Here is a 16708-nt window from a genome sequence, read left to right on the forward strand (position 1 = left end):
GATATCAGAAGTTAATACAGTCATTGCCAAAGGTTGCATTACTCAACTAGTATAACGTTATTGAAATAAAAATCTAACATGGTTTATGTAAATCACCATTAAATAAACCTTGAATGAATGAATGATCAAACACGTGTCATTTACATAATAAAAAGAAAAGAAAAACTGGGAAGAAATAAATGTTCACTGAAAAAAAACTTCGGGTGTAACCATGATGCAATAATGCTCTTAACACAGTGGTTTTTCCGTCGTCTTAATTTTTTGTCTGGGTGCGGACGTGATGGTTTTTATCATTGACGGACACACATGCCCAGTCAGTTGATTAATTAAGCGAGGAAACACCCAAACTTCTTTCAGACATCACAATTCAGTAGTCATCTGGTCCCAAGGTACGATCTCTGGTTCTGTCAGGGGTTTCGCTGACTCCGATGTGGGTGGATGCGGGTTGGTTATCAGAGGAAAAAACAAATCGGATCAGGTGCTGCCAATGGGAGAGACCTGCCCATTCTTGAATGGCTTTCACGTTCTTAGACTGTGAATGGAAGGACTTAGTTTCAGTTCTCCTCTTGTATAATACCCACGATAAACTTTGTGCAGGTACCTTCATTAATAAGATAGGAAGTCAAAGCAACAGATCTTTATTGCACAATTTCAATTATTCCTAAAGTGGTAAAAAGGAAATTGGAATACCAGAACTAAAAAACTTCAAAAAGCATTTTTGAAAAAAAGTTTTTTAGACTTTGATTATTCTTACGTTTATCACAATCATTAGCCTTCGATATAAATGTAATCAAGGTGAACAAACATTTGTTTTTGCCCGATAAAAATGTCACATAGTATACACTCTTGTTTCTCTCGGTTTCCCCTCTCTGATGTTTAAGGTACTACAGATCTTCTATTCAGTGTACACAAACTTATCACAACACAAAAGAAATCTGGTACAATAATTCCCTGTTGTGTAGAACGATGATCACAGAAATGAGCTGTATCCTGATGTCCATTGTTTGAGTTGTGTGTACTTAAAGTTTATAAAAATAAACACGCCTCTGTCTAAAATCGTTTGCTTTTAGGAACAAAGATCGAAATATCACATTGGCATCATATTTACCCGTCCGTCTTGGAATTTTAAATTAACAGCAAATCGACTTTGTTTCTTTTTACAATCGAATTTTAAAGAAAAAATACATTATTGGTATCTACTCTCTGGTAAGATGCATTTCATTTTGCCATTAATGGAACCGGATACTCAGGCGAATTCCATTATTTGTTTTACGGTAAATTTAGAGTTATTGAAAAAAGATGATTAATTATGAAAAAGGTGGATGTTCAAATTCAAACAAATAAGACAAATAGTTGAGAAATATGACACGCATGAAGATGCGGGTACCTGCCTGATGTTGACACGGAACCAAGGTGATGCCTGTGACGTAACTGCTTCGATCCCTGCCTATCCCTGGACTGTAGCTCAGAATTCGGATATCTTGACTATCAGCTCTATTTCGAAACAATTAGAATTTAAAGAGCAGATTGTAACATTACAAATGACATTCTTTTAAATATAAACAAACAAACAAACAAAAAGGTATTGCCAGAAAACGTGGAATCAAGATAATAAATGAATACGATTTTCCGTCGCGCATTTCGTTAACATCAGACCATGTGAGAATGTCTTGGACTTTAAACAAGTGGTGAGAGAGCTTAGTCAAAGCTCTAGTGAATTAGTTTTCGGATTTCGATTTGATAAAAAAAGAAATGAGGATATACTTGGAGATATTTATACTGGGTAAGAAAATTTACCATCTTATAGTATATTCTGTATGAACAACAATGGTTTATTTTAGACTTCAGCAAAAAAATAAAAACCGTTTTAGACTTTAATTCCTACATACTGTTCTACAAAAACCAAATTATAAATTATTTATTTTTAGTTCAAATTTCAAAAGTTTATATAGAAATTATTGCAGGAATATACATTATTTTCTCGTGATTTTGTAAGGGTGGCTTGAATGAAACCGTAATCTTTCATTTTGTTGGTTCACCTGCAAATAGCCCCTATATCATACTGTCAACAGTAACTAAAAGTTGTCATATTGAACGAAGGAAAACATCGCCGATAAAATGACAAAAGAATATCTCCCCCCGTACTCAAATTTTCGGTAGAACCTGTGATTAATTTCAAGATCATATTTTCTGTGAATTGACGTGTGGTCAGTTATGAACAGTACAGGACTTTACTTTACCTATGTAGATAATTAGGCTTGGGAATTAATGTGAAACATATTAAAATCCCAACGCTCTTAGGAAAGGTTGTCCAATATTAGATTGGGACTTTTATTCGAAACTCATTTTAAAACATTTAATCTTTCTTTGCACTAATAATAACATTATTATAAAAATTTCATTAAAACTAAGTTCTCTAAGTTTCTGTATATTACTAAATAACTCTGAAAATCTGTTCCAATTCACTGGGAAAAAAAAAATCAAACACGCCGGTTCTCTTGTAATTTTAGATAAAATACTCCTGACAAAGGATGGACAATAGGAATTTCTGAGAGCCTTAAAGATTTAATTTTTTGGGTTGATTGCTTACGTGCAGCGATTGGGAGAGGACATGTTTAGGAAAACATTTAAATCATTAGATTTTAGACCGCACTAGTAGAGTCCTTAAGCATTACAGTCAATTAGGAAACGATAACGTAAGAAAAAAAAATGACGAAAGAACGCACTTTGCTTTATTTATCAAATAAACATTGCTAACCAGATAATTCAATAAACTGGGTGTGGGGAATATAAGTGTGCACACAAGATGTTTGGGTTCTTGTTCAAATAGTGTTTAGATGCGTTTACCCAATTAACCACCCATTAAAGAGGACATGCGGGTGTCAGGGTAGGCATTTGTCTGCTCTGTCCCCGGGTGACCGCATCCACGCCCCCGTTTGTTGTAATGACATGGGACATTAGGTCACAGTTCAGCACACTGCGGTGTCTGTTTTGGATCTGATGAACAAAGTCCACAACATTGGTAATAATTATGAACAATGCAATATTACTACACACAGTTCTCAAAAACTAATTTTAACATCGAAATATAGTTTTATTTTTTTCCTGGCTGAATCGAGGTATTTTATAAAGAATGTTATAACAAGAATATTATAATAAGTTGATACAGATCATGTATACAATACATGTATAACTGACTTCGTGGGTACCCATGATTTTTATATATTCTAATTTACAAGTACCTCGTTCAGTTTTCTTCTTATCTAGCCTTTGATGAAAGTTCTGTTATAGCCAGGCATTCAAACATTTGATAAAATACACTTTTACTAATTCTTAAATTTGCTTACACACAGCATTGGTACTCAGTGCCAGTGTAATGGCCTCCCCGAGACTGTAGAACAGAGAGATAGAGGAGGCTCTATCCCATTGTAGGGAGAGTAATAGTTTACACCTGAGCTTGGGAACTCACAAGGTCTCATTGACATCTAGTTTAAAGAACTCATTAGAATGTTTAAAGACGTGTTTACTCAGATAATTCCAACAATCGTCATTTAATGGCGTGCGCTTTATTTCGCAGAGTTTTATTAATTTGTTAGAAAAACCTCTAACTTCTTAAAAATTCATCATGTGCAAGTTACTTGCATGAAATACCGTTGTAAGTCTTTAGGTAATGGTTAACAGACCAATGCACCTAAAGTTGTCGATCCTATATAATGGAAGTGCAATTCTAATTAGTTTAAATTATTTTTAATCTGAATGACCTTAACAATAAATAGGTACAGAAGTTCTCAGTCGCAGATAGTATTCAGTTTTATCAGACTTCCAAACCTGTAAAGCTTTCTTTAAGAGTTTCTCATACTTCACGCCGGACAGCCCCTGAAAACCGTTTCGCTGCCCAGATAAGATATCCCACCCTGCCTGTTCCTTATCCAGTGATTCGTCAGCAAAACCAACCAGCCTCGCCCTTTATTCATAATTGATTAAATTAGAATAGGAAAAAAAATCTTCAAAACTTTGTTTTCTTCATTATCGTCGATAACAATTTTTCATGTGTGCCAGTTTTATGTACAGAACTCACACGAACGTCTTATGGGGCACCAGGATTTAAACAATCAGTATTGAAATTCCCATGAACGCTTATAGGTAATCTTTTAAGAGAATATCTAGAATTTAACTGATATCCGAGTCGCGTTCAGTGGTGACACAACTAGAATAGAGAAACATTGTTCAATGATGACAAACTTTGTCTTTATTAGGCCAGATGTTCTGTTGTTTCAAGCGGTTCTGCTACGCGCACAGAAACTAGTTCACTATCACAGTCATTAAGTTCTTTAATGCCCGATTAATTATAAAATAGTATTATCACCGAAAGAAGTTATTTCATATTTTTCATAAAATAAACAAAAATAAAAATACATGTATAGATAAAAATTGTAAAGAGTAGTTTGACTGTTATCCATGCGTTTTGCAAAGTTCTAATATGGTTGGACAGTTGAGGAGTGTTAACTTAGTCTTAAAAATGCGAATCGGGTGATTGCTTACTTGACTTCAATACTTTCTGTTTTTAGCGAAACCACTGTACCAAGTACGTTGTTAATTACTAACTGCGATATAAAATACTTTCTAATATCTTTTGGGCTATGTACTTCATTCGAAAAACCGGTAGTTTTTATTTATCTATCATAGTTATCAAAAAGTTGAGGCTAACCATTATATGAAAAAATCAATCTACAACCAAAGAAGTTTACAACCCTTGCATTTGTATACATTAATTTTATATTAAAAAAAACCCATAAATTTTTAAGATGAAACAATAGAAGAAATGGTCGTATGCTTAATACACTGCGCTTTAAGAAATCACTATAAAACATGTTGTGAAAGTAAAGTATTAGTACTTATTGGACCTTAATTTTCTCGGGTTGGTTCCTTGTTCCCAAGAAATAATGAACCCCTTGAACTATGAATAGTAAACTATTTGTATAACGATAACATTTATTTATTTTTACCTTTAGTCGCGACGTAAAATAAAAAAATCTCACGAACCAATTCACTTTTAAGCAGACCACAAAAATATACAAGGATATCAATGATGTATCAAACATTATGAACAGAAAAAAATAATTCAAGTAAAAACTATTTCTTACAACTATTACAATTGATTATTTTTGTCATCTTATTTTCAGACACAATGAAAATAAAGTGATGAACAAAACAGTTTTAAGAAAGACAGTCAACCTGGTGGTATTAGTACTCCTGCTTCTTCCTCAGCTAGTATACCCCTCGTCCACTGATCTTTCATCAACAGAGTCACAAACCTTGACATCAACTCATCCTGGTGCCACAGATCAAGGATCAACACAGACTCCCGAGCCAGCCAACGCGGGGCAAATATTAAACAATGTCACATCCGACGTTATTTCCTCAACCGAAAGTGTTCAACAATCATCCGAAGTCACTTCGGATTCAAGTACAATCGTTTCAGATAGTACATTATCTTATAAAACAGAGACCTCTAGCAAAAGTTATGTGGAAAGTTCAACAAGTTTTTCAGAAGTTAGTTCATCAATTGGGATGGAATCAACTTCCAGTTCATCTCAAATGACGGATGAAACATCGGCAATATCAACTGTTAATACCTTAGAGCACTCGATACCGGTGACAGAACCTGCTCAAATAACATCAACAGAGGAATCTACAATTGCTCAAGATAAAACATTCCAAGCAAGTACACAAGTTTTATCGTCAACACAAATTTTAACAACACTATCGGAAGTTGATACTTCTGAAACATTTATTTCGCAAACAACATCCAATGAAAACTCGGAAACAACGAGTCAAAGTACAGGTACTGGTACAGAAAGTACTTCAACTCCTCCTGAAACATCATCACTGGCAGGCTTGTCGACAGAGACCACCACAAAAGCCACTACTTCTACGAAATCTATTTCAAGCTCTACCATTTCGGAAGAATCCACTACCACACAATCAGGTACACAGACGGACACAACAACCCTGGAAACAAGTTTAACATCTACTAGTCAATCAAGTGAACAAAGTACTACTTCAGCTAGCTTATCAACAGAACAAAAAAGCAGCAGCGATGGGTCAGCGTCTGAAACTTCCTCTGATCAGCCCTCAAAATCATCGTCAAGTAGCACAGACAGTACCGTTGCGTACACTACTACTAACATTGATGAAACCACGGAAGCTTTGATTGAAGATACATCCTCGCAGTTAGCAACACAGTTTGAAACTTCTTCCGTTACAAGCTCAACGGAAACCACTGGCGAAACTTCGTCGACCATACAACAAAGTACACAATTGCCAACATCGCAGGAAACAACAACATTGACTTCTACACTCACAAGTCAGGAGAGTACAAGTGTGGCCACATCGGTCTCTACAGAAGGAACCTCTACTGAAACCTCTGCAAGTGCTGGTACAGAAAGTTATTCAACTGCTCCTGAAACATCATCACTGGCAAGCGCGTCGACAGAGACCACCACAGAAGCCACTAGTTCTACGCAATCTATTTCAAGCTCTACCATTTCGAAAGAATCCACTACAACACAATCAGGTGCACAGACGGACACAACAACCCTGGAAACAAGTTTCACATCTACTAGCCCAGAAAGTGAAGACAGTACTACTTCAGCTAGCTTATCAACTGAACAAAGTACCACCAGCCAGGTGTCAGTGTCTGAAACTTCCTCTGAGCAGCCCTCAACAACATCTTCCAGTAGCGCAGAAAGAACAGCTGCGTACACCACTACCACCAGCGAGACAAGCACTGAATCTATGACTACAGAAACAACAACGCCGTCAGCAACACAGCCTGAAACTTCTTCCGTTACAAGCTCAACGGAAACCACTGGCGAAACTTCGTCGACCACACAACAAAGTACACAATTGCCAACATCGCAGGAAACAACAACATTGACTTCTACACTCACAAGTCAGGAGAGTACAAGTGTGGCCACATCGGTCTCTACAGAAGGAACCTCTACTGAAACCTCTGCAAGTGCTGGTACAGAAAGTTATTCAACTGCTCCTGAAACATCATCACTGGCAGGCTCGTTGACAGAGACCACCACAGAAGCCACTAGTTCTACGCAATCTAATTCAAGCTCTACCATTTCGGAAGAATCCACTACCACACAATCAGGTGCACAGACGGACACAACAACCCTGGAAACAAGTTTCACATCTACTAGCCCAGCAAGTGAACAAAGTACTACTTCAACTAACTTATCAACTGAACAAAGTACCACCAGCCAGTTGTCAGTGTCTAAAACTTCCTCTGAGCAGCCTTCAACAACATCTTCCAGTAGCGCAGAAAGTACAGCTGCATACACCACTACCACCAGCGAGACAAGCACTGAATCTTTGACTGCAGAAACAACAACGCTGTCAGCAACACAACCTGAAACTTCTTCCGTTACAAGCTCAACGGAAACCACTGGCGAAACTTCGTCGACCACACAACAAAGTACACAATTGCCAACATCGCAGGAAACAACAACATTGACTTCTACACTCACAAGTCAGGAGAGTACAAGTGTGGCCACATCGGTCTCTACAGAAGGAACCTCTACTGAAACCTCTGCAAGTGCTGGTACAGAAAGTTATTCAACTGCTCCTGAAACATCATCACTGGCAGGCTCGTCGACAGAGACCACCACAGAAGCCACTACTTCTACGCAATCTATTTCAAGCTCTACCATTTCGGAAGAATCCACTACCACACAATCAGGTGCACAGACGGACACAACAACCCTGGAAACAAGTTTCACATCTACTAGCCCAGCAAGTGAACAAAGAACTACTTCAACTAGCTTATCACCTGAACAAAGTACCACCAGCCAGGTGTCAGTGTCTGAAACTTCCTCTGAGCAGCCCTCAACAACATCTTCCAGTAGCGCAGAAAGTACAGCTGCATACACCACTACCAGCAGCGAGACAAGCACTGAATCTTTGACTGCAGAAACAACAACGCCGTCAGCAACACAACCTGAAACTTCTTCCGTTACAAGCTCAACGGAAACCACTGGCGAAACTTCGTCGACCACACAACAAAGTACACAATTGCCAACACCGCAGGAAACAACAACATTGACTTCTACACTCACAAGTCAGGAGAGTACAAGTGTGGCCACATCGGTCTCTACAGAAGGAACCTCTACTGAAACCTCTGCGAGTGCTAGTACAGAAAGTACTTCAACTGCTCCTGAAACATCATCACTGGCAGGCTCATCGACAGAAACCACCACAGAAGCCACTACTTCTACGCAATCTATTTCAAGCTCTACCATTTCGGAAGAATCCACTACCACACAATCAGGTGCACAGACGGACACAACAACCCTGGAAACAAGTTTTACATCTACTAGCCCAGCAAGTGAACAAAGTAATACTTCAACTAGCTTATCAACTGAACAAAGTACCACCAGCCAGGTGTCAGTGTCTGAAACTTCCTCTGAGCAGCCCTCAACAACATATTCCAGTAGCACAGAAAGTACAGCTGTATACACAACTACCACTAGCGAGACAAGCACTGAATCTTTGACTGCAGAAACAACAACGCTGTCAGCAACACAACCTGAAACTTCTTCCGTTACAAGCTCAACGGAAACCACTGGCGAAACTTCGTCGACCACACAACAAAGTACACAATTGCCAACATCGCAGGAAACAACAACATTGACTTCTACACTCACAAGTCAGGAGAGTACAAGTGTGGCCACATCGGTCTCTACAGAAGGAACCTCTACTGAAACCTCTGCAAGTGCTGGTACAGAAAGTACTTCAACTGCTCCTGAAACATCATCACTGGCAGGCTCGTCGACAGAGACTACCACAGAAGCCACTACTTCTACGAAATCTATTTCAAGCTCTACCATTTCGGAAGAATCCACTACCACACAATCAGGTGCACAGACGGACACAACAACCCTGGAAACAAGTTTCACATCTACTAGCCCAGCAAGTGAACAAAGTACTACTTCAACTAGCTTATCAACTGAACAAAGTACCACCAGCCAGGTGTCAGTGTCTGAAACTTCCTCTGAGCAGCCCTCAACAACATCTTCCAGTAGCGCAGAAAGTACAGCTGCGTACACCTCTACCACGAGCGAGACAAGCACTGAATCTTTGACTGCAAAAACAACAACGCTGTCAGCAACACAACCTGAAACTTCTTCCGTTACAAGCTCAACGGAAACCACTGGCGAAACTTCGTCGACCACACAACAAAGTACACAATTGCCAACATCGCAGGAAACAACAACATTGACTTCTACACTCACAAGTCAAGAGAGTACAAGTGTGGCCACATCGGTCTCTACAGAAGGAACCTCTACTGAAACCTCTTCAAGTGCTGGTACAGAAAGTACTTCAACTGCTCCTGAAACATCATCACTGGCAGGCTCGTCGACAGAGACCACCACAGAAGCCACTACTTCTACGCAATCTATTTCAAGCTCTACCATTTCGGAAGAATCCACTACCACACAATCAGGTGCACAGACGGACACAACAACCCTCGAAACAAGTTTCGCATCTACTAGCCCAGCAAGTGAACAAAGTACTACTTCAACTAGCTTATCAACTGAACAAAGTACCACCAGCCAGGTGTCAGTGTCTGAAACTTCCTCTGAGCAGCCCTCAACAACATCTTCCAGTAGCGCAGAAAGTACAGCTGCGTACACCACTACCACCAGCGAGACAAGCACTGAATCTTTGACTGCAGAAACAACAACGCCGTCAGCAACACAACCTGAAACTTCTTCCGTTACAAGCTCAACGGAAACCACTGGCGAAACTTCGTCGACCACACAACAAAGTACACAATTGCCAACATCGCAGGAAACAACAACATTGACTTCTACACTCACAAGTCAGGAGAGTACAAGTGTGGCCACATCGGTCTCTACAGAAGGAACCTCTACTGAAACCTCTGCAAGTGCTGGTACAGAAAGTACTTCAACTGCTCCTGAAACATCATCACTGGCAGGCTCGTTGACAGAGACTACCATAGAAGCCACTACTTCTACGCAATCTATTTCAAGCTCTACCATTTCGGAAGAATCCACTACCACACAATCAGGTGCACAGACGGACACAACAACCCTGGAAACAAGTTTCACATCTACTAGCCCAGCAAGTGAACAAAGTACTACTTCAACTAGCTTATCAACTGAACAAAGTACCACCAGCCAGGTGTCAGTGTCTGAAACTTCCTCTGAGCAGCCCTCAACAACATCTTTCAGTAGCGCAGAAAGTACAGCTGCGTACACCACTACCACCAGCGAGACAACCACTGAATCTTTCACTGCAGAAACAACAACGCCGTCAGCAACACAACCTGAAATTTCTTCTGTTACAAGCTCATCGGAAACCACTGGCGAAACTTCGTCGACCACACAACAAAGTACACAATTGCCAACATCGCAGGAAACAACAACATTGACTTCTACACTCACAAGTCAGGAGAGTACAAGTGTGGCCACATCGGTCTCTACAGAAGGAACCTCTACTGAAACCTCTGCAAGTGCTGGTACAGAAAGTACTTCAACTGCTCCTGAAACATCATCACTGGCAGGCTCGTCGACAGAGACCACCACAGAAGCCACTACTTCTACGCAATCTATTTCAAGTTCTACCATTTCGGAAGAATCCACTACCACACAATCAGGTGCACAGACGGACACAATAACCCTGGAAACAAGTTTCACATCTACTAGCCCAGCAAGTCAACAAAGTACTACTTCAACTAGCTTATCAACTGAACAAAGTACCACCAGCCAGGTGTCAGTGTCTGAAACTTCCTCTGAGCAGCCCTCAACAACATCTTCCAGTAGCGCAGAAAGTACAGCTGCGTACACAACTACCACCAGCGAGACAAGCACTGAATCTTTGACTGCAGAAACAACAACGCCGTCAGCAACACAGCCTGAAACTTCTGCTGTTACAAGCTCAATGGAAACCACTGGCGAAACTTCGTCGACCACACAACAAAGTACACAATTGCCAACATCGCAGGAAACAACAACATTGACTTCTACACTCACAAGTCAAGAGAGTACAAGTGTGGCCACATCGGTCTCTACAGAAGGAACATCTACTGAAACCTCTGCAAGTGCTGGTACAGAAAGTACTTCAACTGCTCCTGAAACATCATCACTGGCAGGCTCGTCGACAGAGACCACCACAGAAGCCACTACTTCTACGCAATCCATTTTAAGCTCTACCATTTCGGAAGAATCCACTACCACACAATCAGGTGCACAGACGGACACAACAACCCTGGAAACAAGTTTCACATCTACTAGCCCAGCAAGTGAACAAAGTACTACTTCAACTAGCTTATTAACTGAACAAAGTACCACCAGCCAGGTGTCAGTGTCTGAAACTTCCTCTGAGCAGCCCTCAACAACATCTTCCAGTAGCGCAGAAAGTACAGCTGCGTACACCACTACCACCAGCGAGACAAGCACTGAATCTTTGACTGCAGAAACAACAACGCCGTCGGCAACACAACCTGAAATTTCTTCCGTTACAAGCTCAACGGAAACCACTGGCGAAACTTCGTCGACCACACAACAAAGTACACAATTGCCAACATCGCAGGAAACAACAACATTGACTTCTACACTCACAAGTCAAGAGAGTACAAGTGTGGCCACATCGGTCTCTACAGAAGGAACCTCTACTGAAACCTCTGCAAGTGCTGGTACAGAAAGTACTTCAACTGCTCCTGAAACATCATCACTGGCAGGCTCGTCGACAGAGACCACCACAGAAGCCACTACTTCTACGCAATCTATTTCAAGCTCTACCATTTCGGAAGAATCCACTACCCCACAATCAGGTGCACAGACGGACACAACAACCCTGGAAACAAGTTTCACATCTACTAGCCCAGCAAGTGAACAAAGTACTACTTCAACTAGCTTATCAACTGAACAAAGTACCACCAGCCAGGTGTCAGTGTCTGAAACTTCCTCTGAGCAGCCCTCAACAACATCTTCCAGTAGCGCAGAAAGTACAGCTGCGTACACCACTACCACCAGCGAGACAACCACTGAATCTTTCACTGCAGAAACAACAACGCCGTCAGCAACACAACCTGAAATTTCTTCCGTTACAAGCTCATCGGAAACCACTGGCGAAACTTCGTCGACCACACAACAAAGTACACAATTGCCAACATCGCAGGAAACAACAACATTGACTTCTACACTCACAAGTCAGGAGAGTACAAGTGTGGCCACATCGGTCTCTACAGAAGGAACCTCTACTGAAACCTCTGCAAGTGCTGGTACAGAAAGTACTTCAACTGCTCCTGAAACATCATCACTGGCAGGCTCGTCGACAGAGACCACCACAGAAGCCACTACTTCTACGCAATCTATTTCAAGTTCTACCATTTCGGAAGAATCCACTACCACACAATCAGGTGCACAGACGGACACAATAACCCTGGAAACAAGTTTCACATCTACTAGCCCAGCAAGTCAACAAAGTACTACTTCAACTAGCTTATCAACTGAACAAAGTACCACCAGCCAGGTGTCAGTGTCTGAAACTTCCTCTGAGCAGCCCTCAACAACATCTTCCAGTAGCGCAGAAAGTACAGCTGCGTACACAACTACCACCAGCGAGACAAGCACTGAATCTTTGACTGCAGAAACAACAACGCCGTCAGCAACACAGCCTGAAACTTCTGCTGTTACAAGCTCAATGGAAACCACTGGCGAAACTTCGTCGACCACACAACAAAGTACACAATTGCCAACATCGCAGGAAACAACAACATTGACTTCTACACTCACAAGTCAAGAGAGTACAAGTGTGGCCACATCGGTCTCTACAGAAGGAACATCTACTGAAACCTCTGCAAGTGCTGGTACAGAAAGTACTTCAACTGCTCCTGAAACATCATCACTGGCAGGCTCGTCGACAGAGACCACCACAGAAGCCACTACTTCTACGCAATCCATTTTAAGCTCTACCATTTCGGAAGAATCCACTACCACACAATCAGGTGCACAGACGGACACAACAACCCTGGAAACAAGTTTCACATCTACTAGCCCAGCAAGTGAACAAAGTACTACTTCAACTAGCTTATTAACTGAACAAAGTACCACCAGCCAGGTGTCAGTGTCTGAAACTTCCTCTGAGCAGCCCTCAACAACATCTTCCAGTAGCGCAGAAAGTACAGCTGCGTACACCACTACCACCAGCGAGACAAGCACTGAATCTTTGACTGCAGAAACAACAACGCCGTCGGCAACACAACCTGAAATTTCTTCCGTTACAAGCTCAACGGAAACCACTGGCGAAACTTCGTCGACCACACAACAAAGTACACAATTGCCAACATCGCAGGAAACAACAACATTGACTTCTACACTCACAAGTCAAGAGAGTACAAGTGTGGCCACATCGGTCTCTACAGAAGGAACCTCTACTGAAACCTCTGCAAGTGCTGGTACAGAAAGTACTTCAACTGCTCCTGAAACATCATCACTGGCAGGCTCGTCGACAGAGACCACCACAGAAGCCACTACTTCTACGCAATCTATTTCAAGCTCTACCATTTCGGAAGAATCCACTACCCCACAATCAGGTGCACAGACGGACACAACAACCCTGGAAACAAGTTTCACATCTACTAGCCCAGCAAGTGAACAAAGTACTACTTCAACTAGCTTATCAACTGAACAAAGTACCACCAGCCAGGTGTCAGTGTCTGAAACTTCCTCTGAGCAGCCCTCAACAACATCTTCCAGTAGCGCAGAAAGTACAGCTGCGTACACCACTACCACCAGCGAGACAAGCACTGAATCTTTGACTGCAGAAACAACAACGCCGTCAGCAACACAACCTGAAACTTCTTCCGTTACAAGCTCAACGGAAACCACTGGCGAAACTTCGTCGACCACACAACAAAGTACACAATTGCCAACATCGCAGGAAACAACAACATTGACTTCTACACTCACAAGTCAAGAGAGTACAAGTGTGGCCACATCGGTCTCTACAGAAGGAACCTCTACTGAAACCTCTGCAAGTGCTGGTACAGAAAGTACTTCAACTGCTCCTGAAACATCATCACTGGCAGGCTCGTCGACAGAGACCACCACAGAAGCCACTACTTCTACGCAATCTATTTCAAGCTCTACCATTTCGGAAGAATCCACTACCCCACAATCAGGTGCACAGACGGACACAACAACCCTGGAAACAAGTTTCACATCTACTAGCCCAGCAAGTGAACAAAGTACTACTTCAACTAGCTTATCAACTGAACAAAGTACCACCAGCCAGGTGTCAGTGTCTGAAACTTCCTCTGAGCAGCCCTCAACAACATCTTCCAGTAGCGCAGAAAGTACAGCTGCGTACACCACTACCACCAGCGAGACAACCACTGAATCTTTCACTGCAGAAACAACAACGCCGTCAGCAACACAACCTGAAATTTCTTCCGTTACAAGCTCATCGGAAACCACTGGCGAAACTTCGTCGACCACACAACAAAGTACACAATTGCCAACATCGCAGGAAACAACAACATTGACTTCTACACTCACAAGTCAGGAGAGTACAAGTGTGGCCACATCGGTCTCTACAGAAGGAACCTCTACTGAAACCTCTGCAAGTGCTGGTACAGAAAGTACTTCAACTGCTCCTGAAACATCATCACTGGCAGGCTCGTCGACAGAGACCACCACAGAAGCCACTACTTCTACGCAATCTATTTCAAGTTCTACCATTTCGGAAGAATCCACTACCACACAATCAGGTGCACAGACGGACACAATAACCCTGGAAACAAGTTTCACATCTACTAGCCCAGCAAGTCAACAAAGTACTACTTCAACTAGCTTATCAACTGAACAAAGTACCACCAGCCAGGTGTCAGTGTCTGAAACTTCCTCTGAGCAGCCCTCAACAACATCTTCCAGTAGCGCAGAAAGTACAGCTGCGTACACAACTACCACCAGCGAGACAAGCACTGAATCTTTGACTGCAGAAACAACAACGCCGTCAGCAACACAGCCTGAAACTTCTGCTGTTACAAGCTCAATGGAAACCACTGGCGAAACTTCGTCGACCACACAACAAAGTACACAATTGCCAACATCGCAGGAAACAACAACATTGACTTCTACACTCACAAGTCAAGAGAGTACAAGTGTGGCCACATCGGTCTCTACAGAAGGAACATCTACTGAAACCTCTGCAAGTGCTGGTACAGAAAGTACTTCAACTGCTCCTGAAACATCATCACTGGCAGGCTCGTCGACAGAGACCACCACAGAAGCCACTACTTCTACGCAATCCATTTTAAGCTCTACCATTTCGGAAGAATCCACTACCACACAATCAGGTGCACAGACGGACACAACAACCCTGGAAACAAGTTTCACATCTACTAGCCCAGCAAGTGAACAAAGTACTACTTCAACTAGCTTATTAACTGAACAAAGTACCACCAGCCAGGTGTCAGTGTCTGAAACTTCCTCTGAGCAGCCCTCAACAACATCTTCCAGTAGCGCAGAAAGTACAGCTGCGTACACCACTACCACCAGCGAGACAAGCACTGAATCTTTGACTGCAGAAACAACAACGCCGTCGGCAACACAACCTGAAATTTCTTCCGTTACAAGCTCAACGGAAACCACTGGCGAAACTTCGTCGACCACACAACAAAGTACACAATTGCCAACATCGCAGGAAACAACAACATTGACTTCTACACTCACAAGTCAAGAGAGTACAAGTGTGGCCACATCGGTCTCTACAGAAGGAACCTCTACTGAAACCTCTGCAAGTGCTGGTACAGAAAGTACTTCAACTGCTCCTGAAACATCATCACTGGCAGGCTCGTCGACAGAGACCACCACAGAAGCCACTACTTCTACGCAATCTATTTCAAGCTCTACCATTTCGGAAGAATCCACTACCCCACAATCAGGTGCACAGACGGACACAACAACCCTGGAAACAAGTTTCACATCTACTAGCCCAGCAAGTGAACAAAGTACTACTTCAACTAGCTTATCAACTGAACAAAGTACCACCAGCCAGGTGTCAGTGTCTGAAACTTCCTCTGAGCAGCCCTCAACAACATCTTCCAGTAGCGCAGAAAGTACAGCTGCGTACACCACTACCACCAGCGAGACAAGCACTGAATCTTTGACTGCAGAAACAACAACGCCGTCAGCAACACAACCTGAAACTTCTTCCGTTACAAGCTCAACGGAAACCACTGGCGAAACTTCGTCGACCACACAACAAAGTACACAATTGCCAACATCGCAGGAAACAACAACATTGACTTCTACACTCACAAGTCAAGAGAGTACAAGTGTGGCCACATCGGTCTCTACAGAAGGAACCTCTACTGAAACCTCTGCAAGTGCTGGTACAGAAAGTACTTCAACTGCCCCTGAAACATCATCACTGGCAGGCTCGTCGACAGAGACCACCACAGAAGCCACTACTTCTACGCAATCTATTTCAAGCTCTACCATTTCGGAAGAATCCGTTACCACACAATCAGGTGCACAGACGGACACATCAACCCTAGAAACAAGTTTCACATCTTCTAGCCCAGCAAGTGAACAAAGTACTACTTCAACTAGCTTATCAACTGAACAAAGTACCACCAGCCAGGTGTCAGTGTCTGAAACTTCCT

At 42.2% G+C, this 16708-nt stretch overlaps 1 protein-coding gene across 1 annotated transcript in view; it reads left to right on the forward strand.

Moving 5' to 3' along the window:
• The first annotated feature begins 208 nt into the window (after positions 1-208).
• The window catches only part of LOC128187618 (mucin-16-like), a 33171-nt gene continuing 16671 nt past the window's right edge, over positions 209-16708 (forward strand). The window contains exons 1-3 of the mRNA XM_052858029.1: positions 209-1783; positions 5184-9765; positions 10114-16686. Coding sequence (XP_052713989.1) covers positions 5203-9765; positions 10114-16686 — 11136 coding nt within the window. The 5' untranslated portion in view covers positions 209-1783; positions 5184-5202. The remainder of the gene's footprint in view (positions 1784-5183; positions 9766-10113; positions 16687-16708) is intronic.

The sequence above is a fragment of the Crassostrea angulata genome, chromosome 6, assembly GCF_025612915.1.
Source record: "Crassostrea angulata isolate pt1a10 chromosome 6, ASM2561291v2, whole genome shotgun sequence".
Classification (NCBI taxonomy): domain Eukaryota; kingdom Metazoa; phylum Mollusca; class Bivalvia; order Ostreida; family Ostreidae; genus Magallana; species Magallana angulata.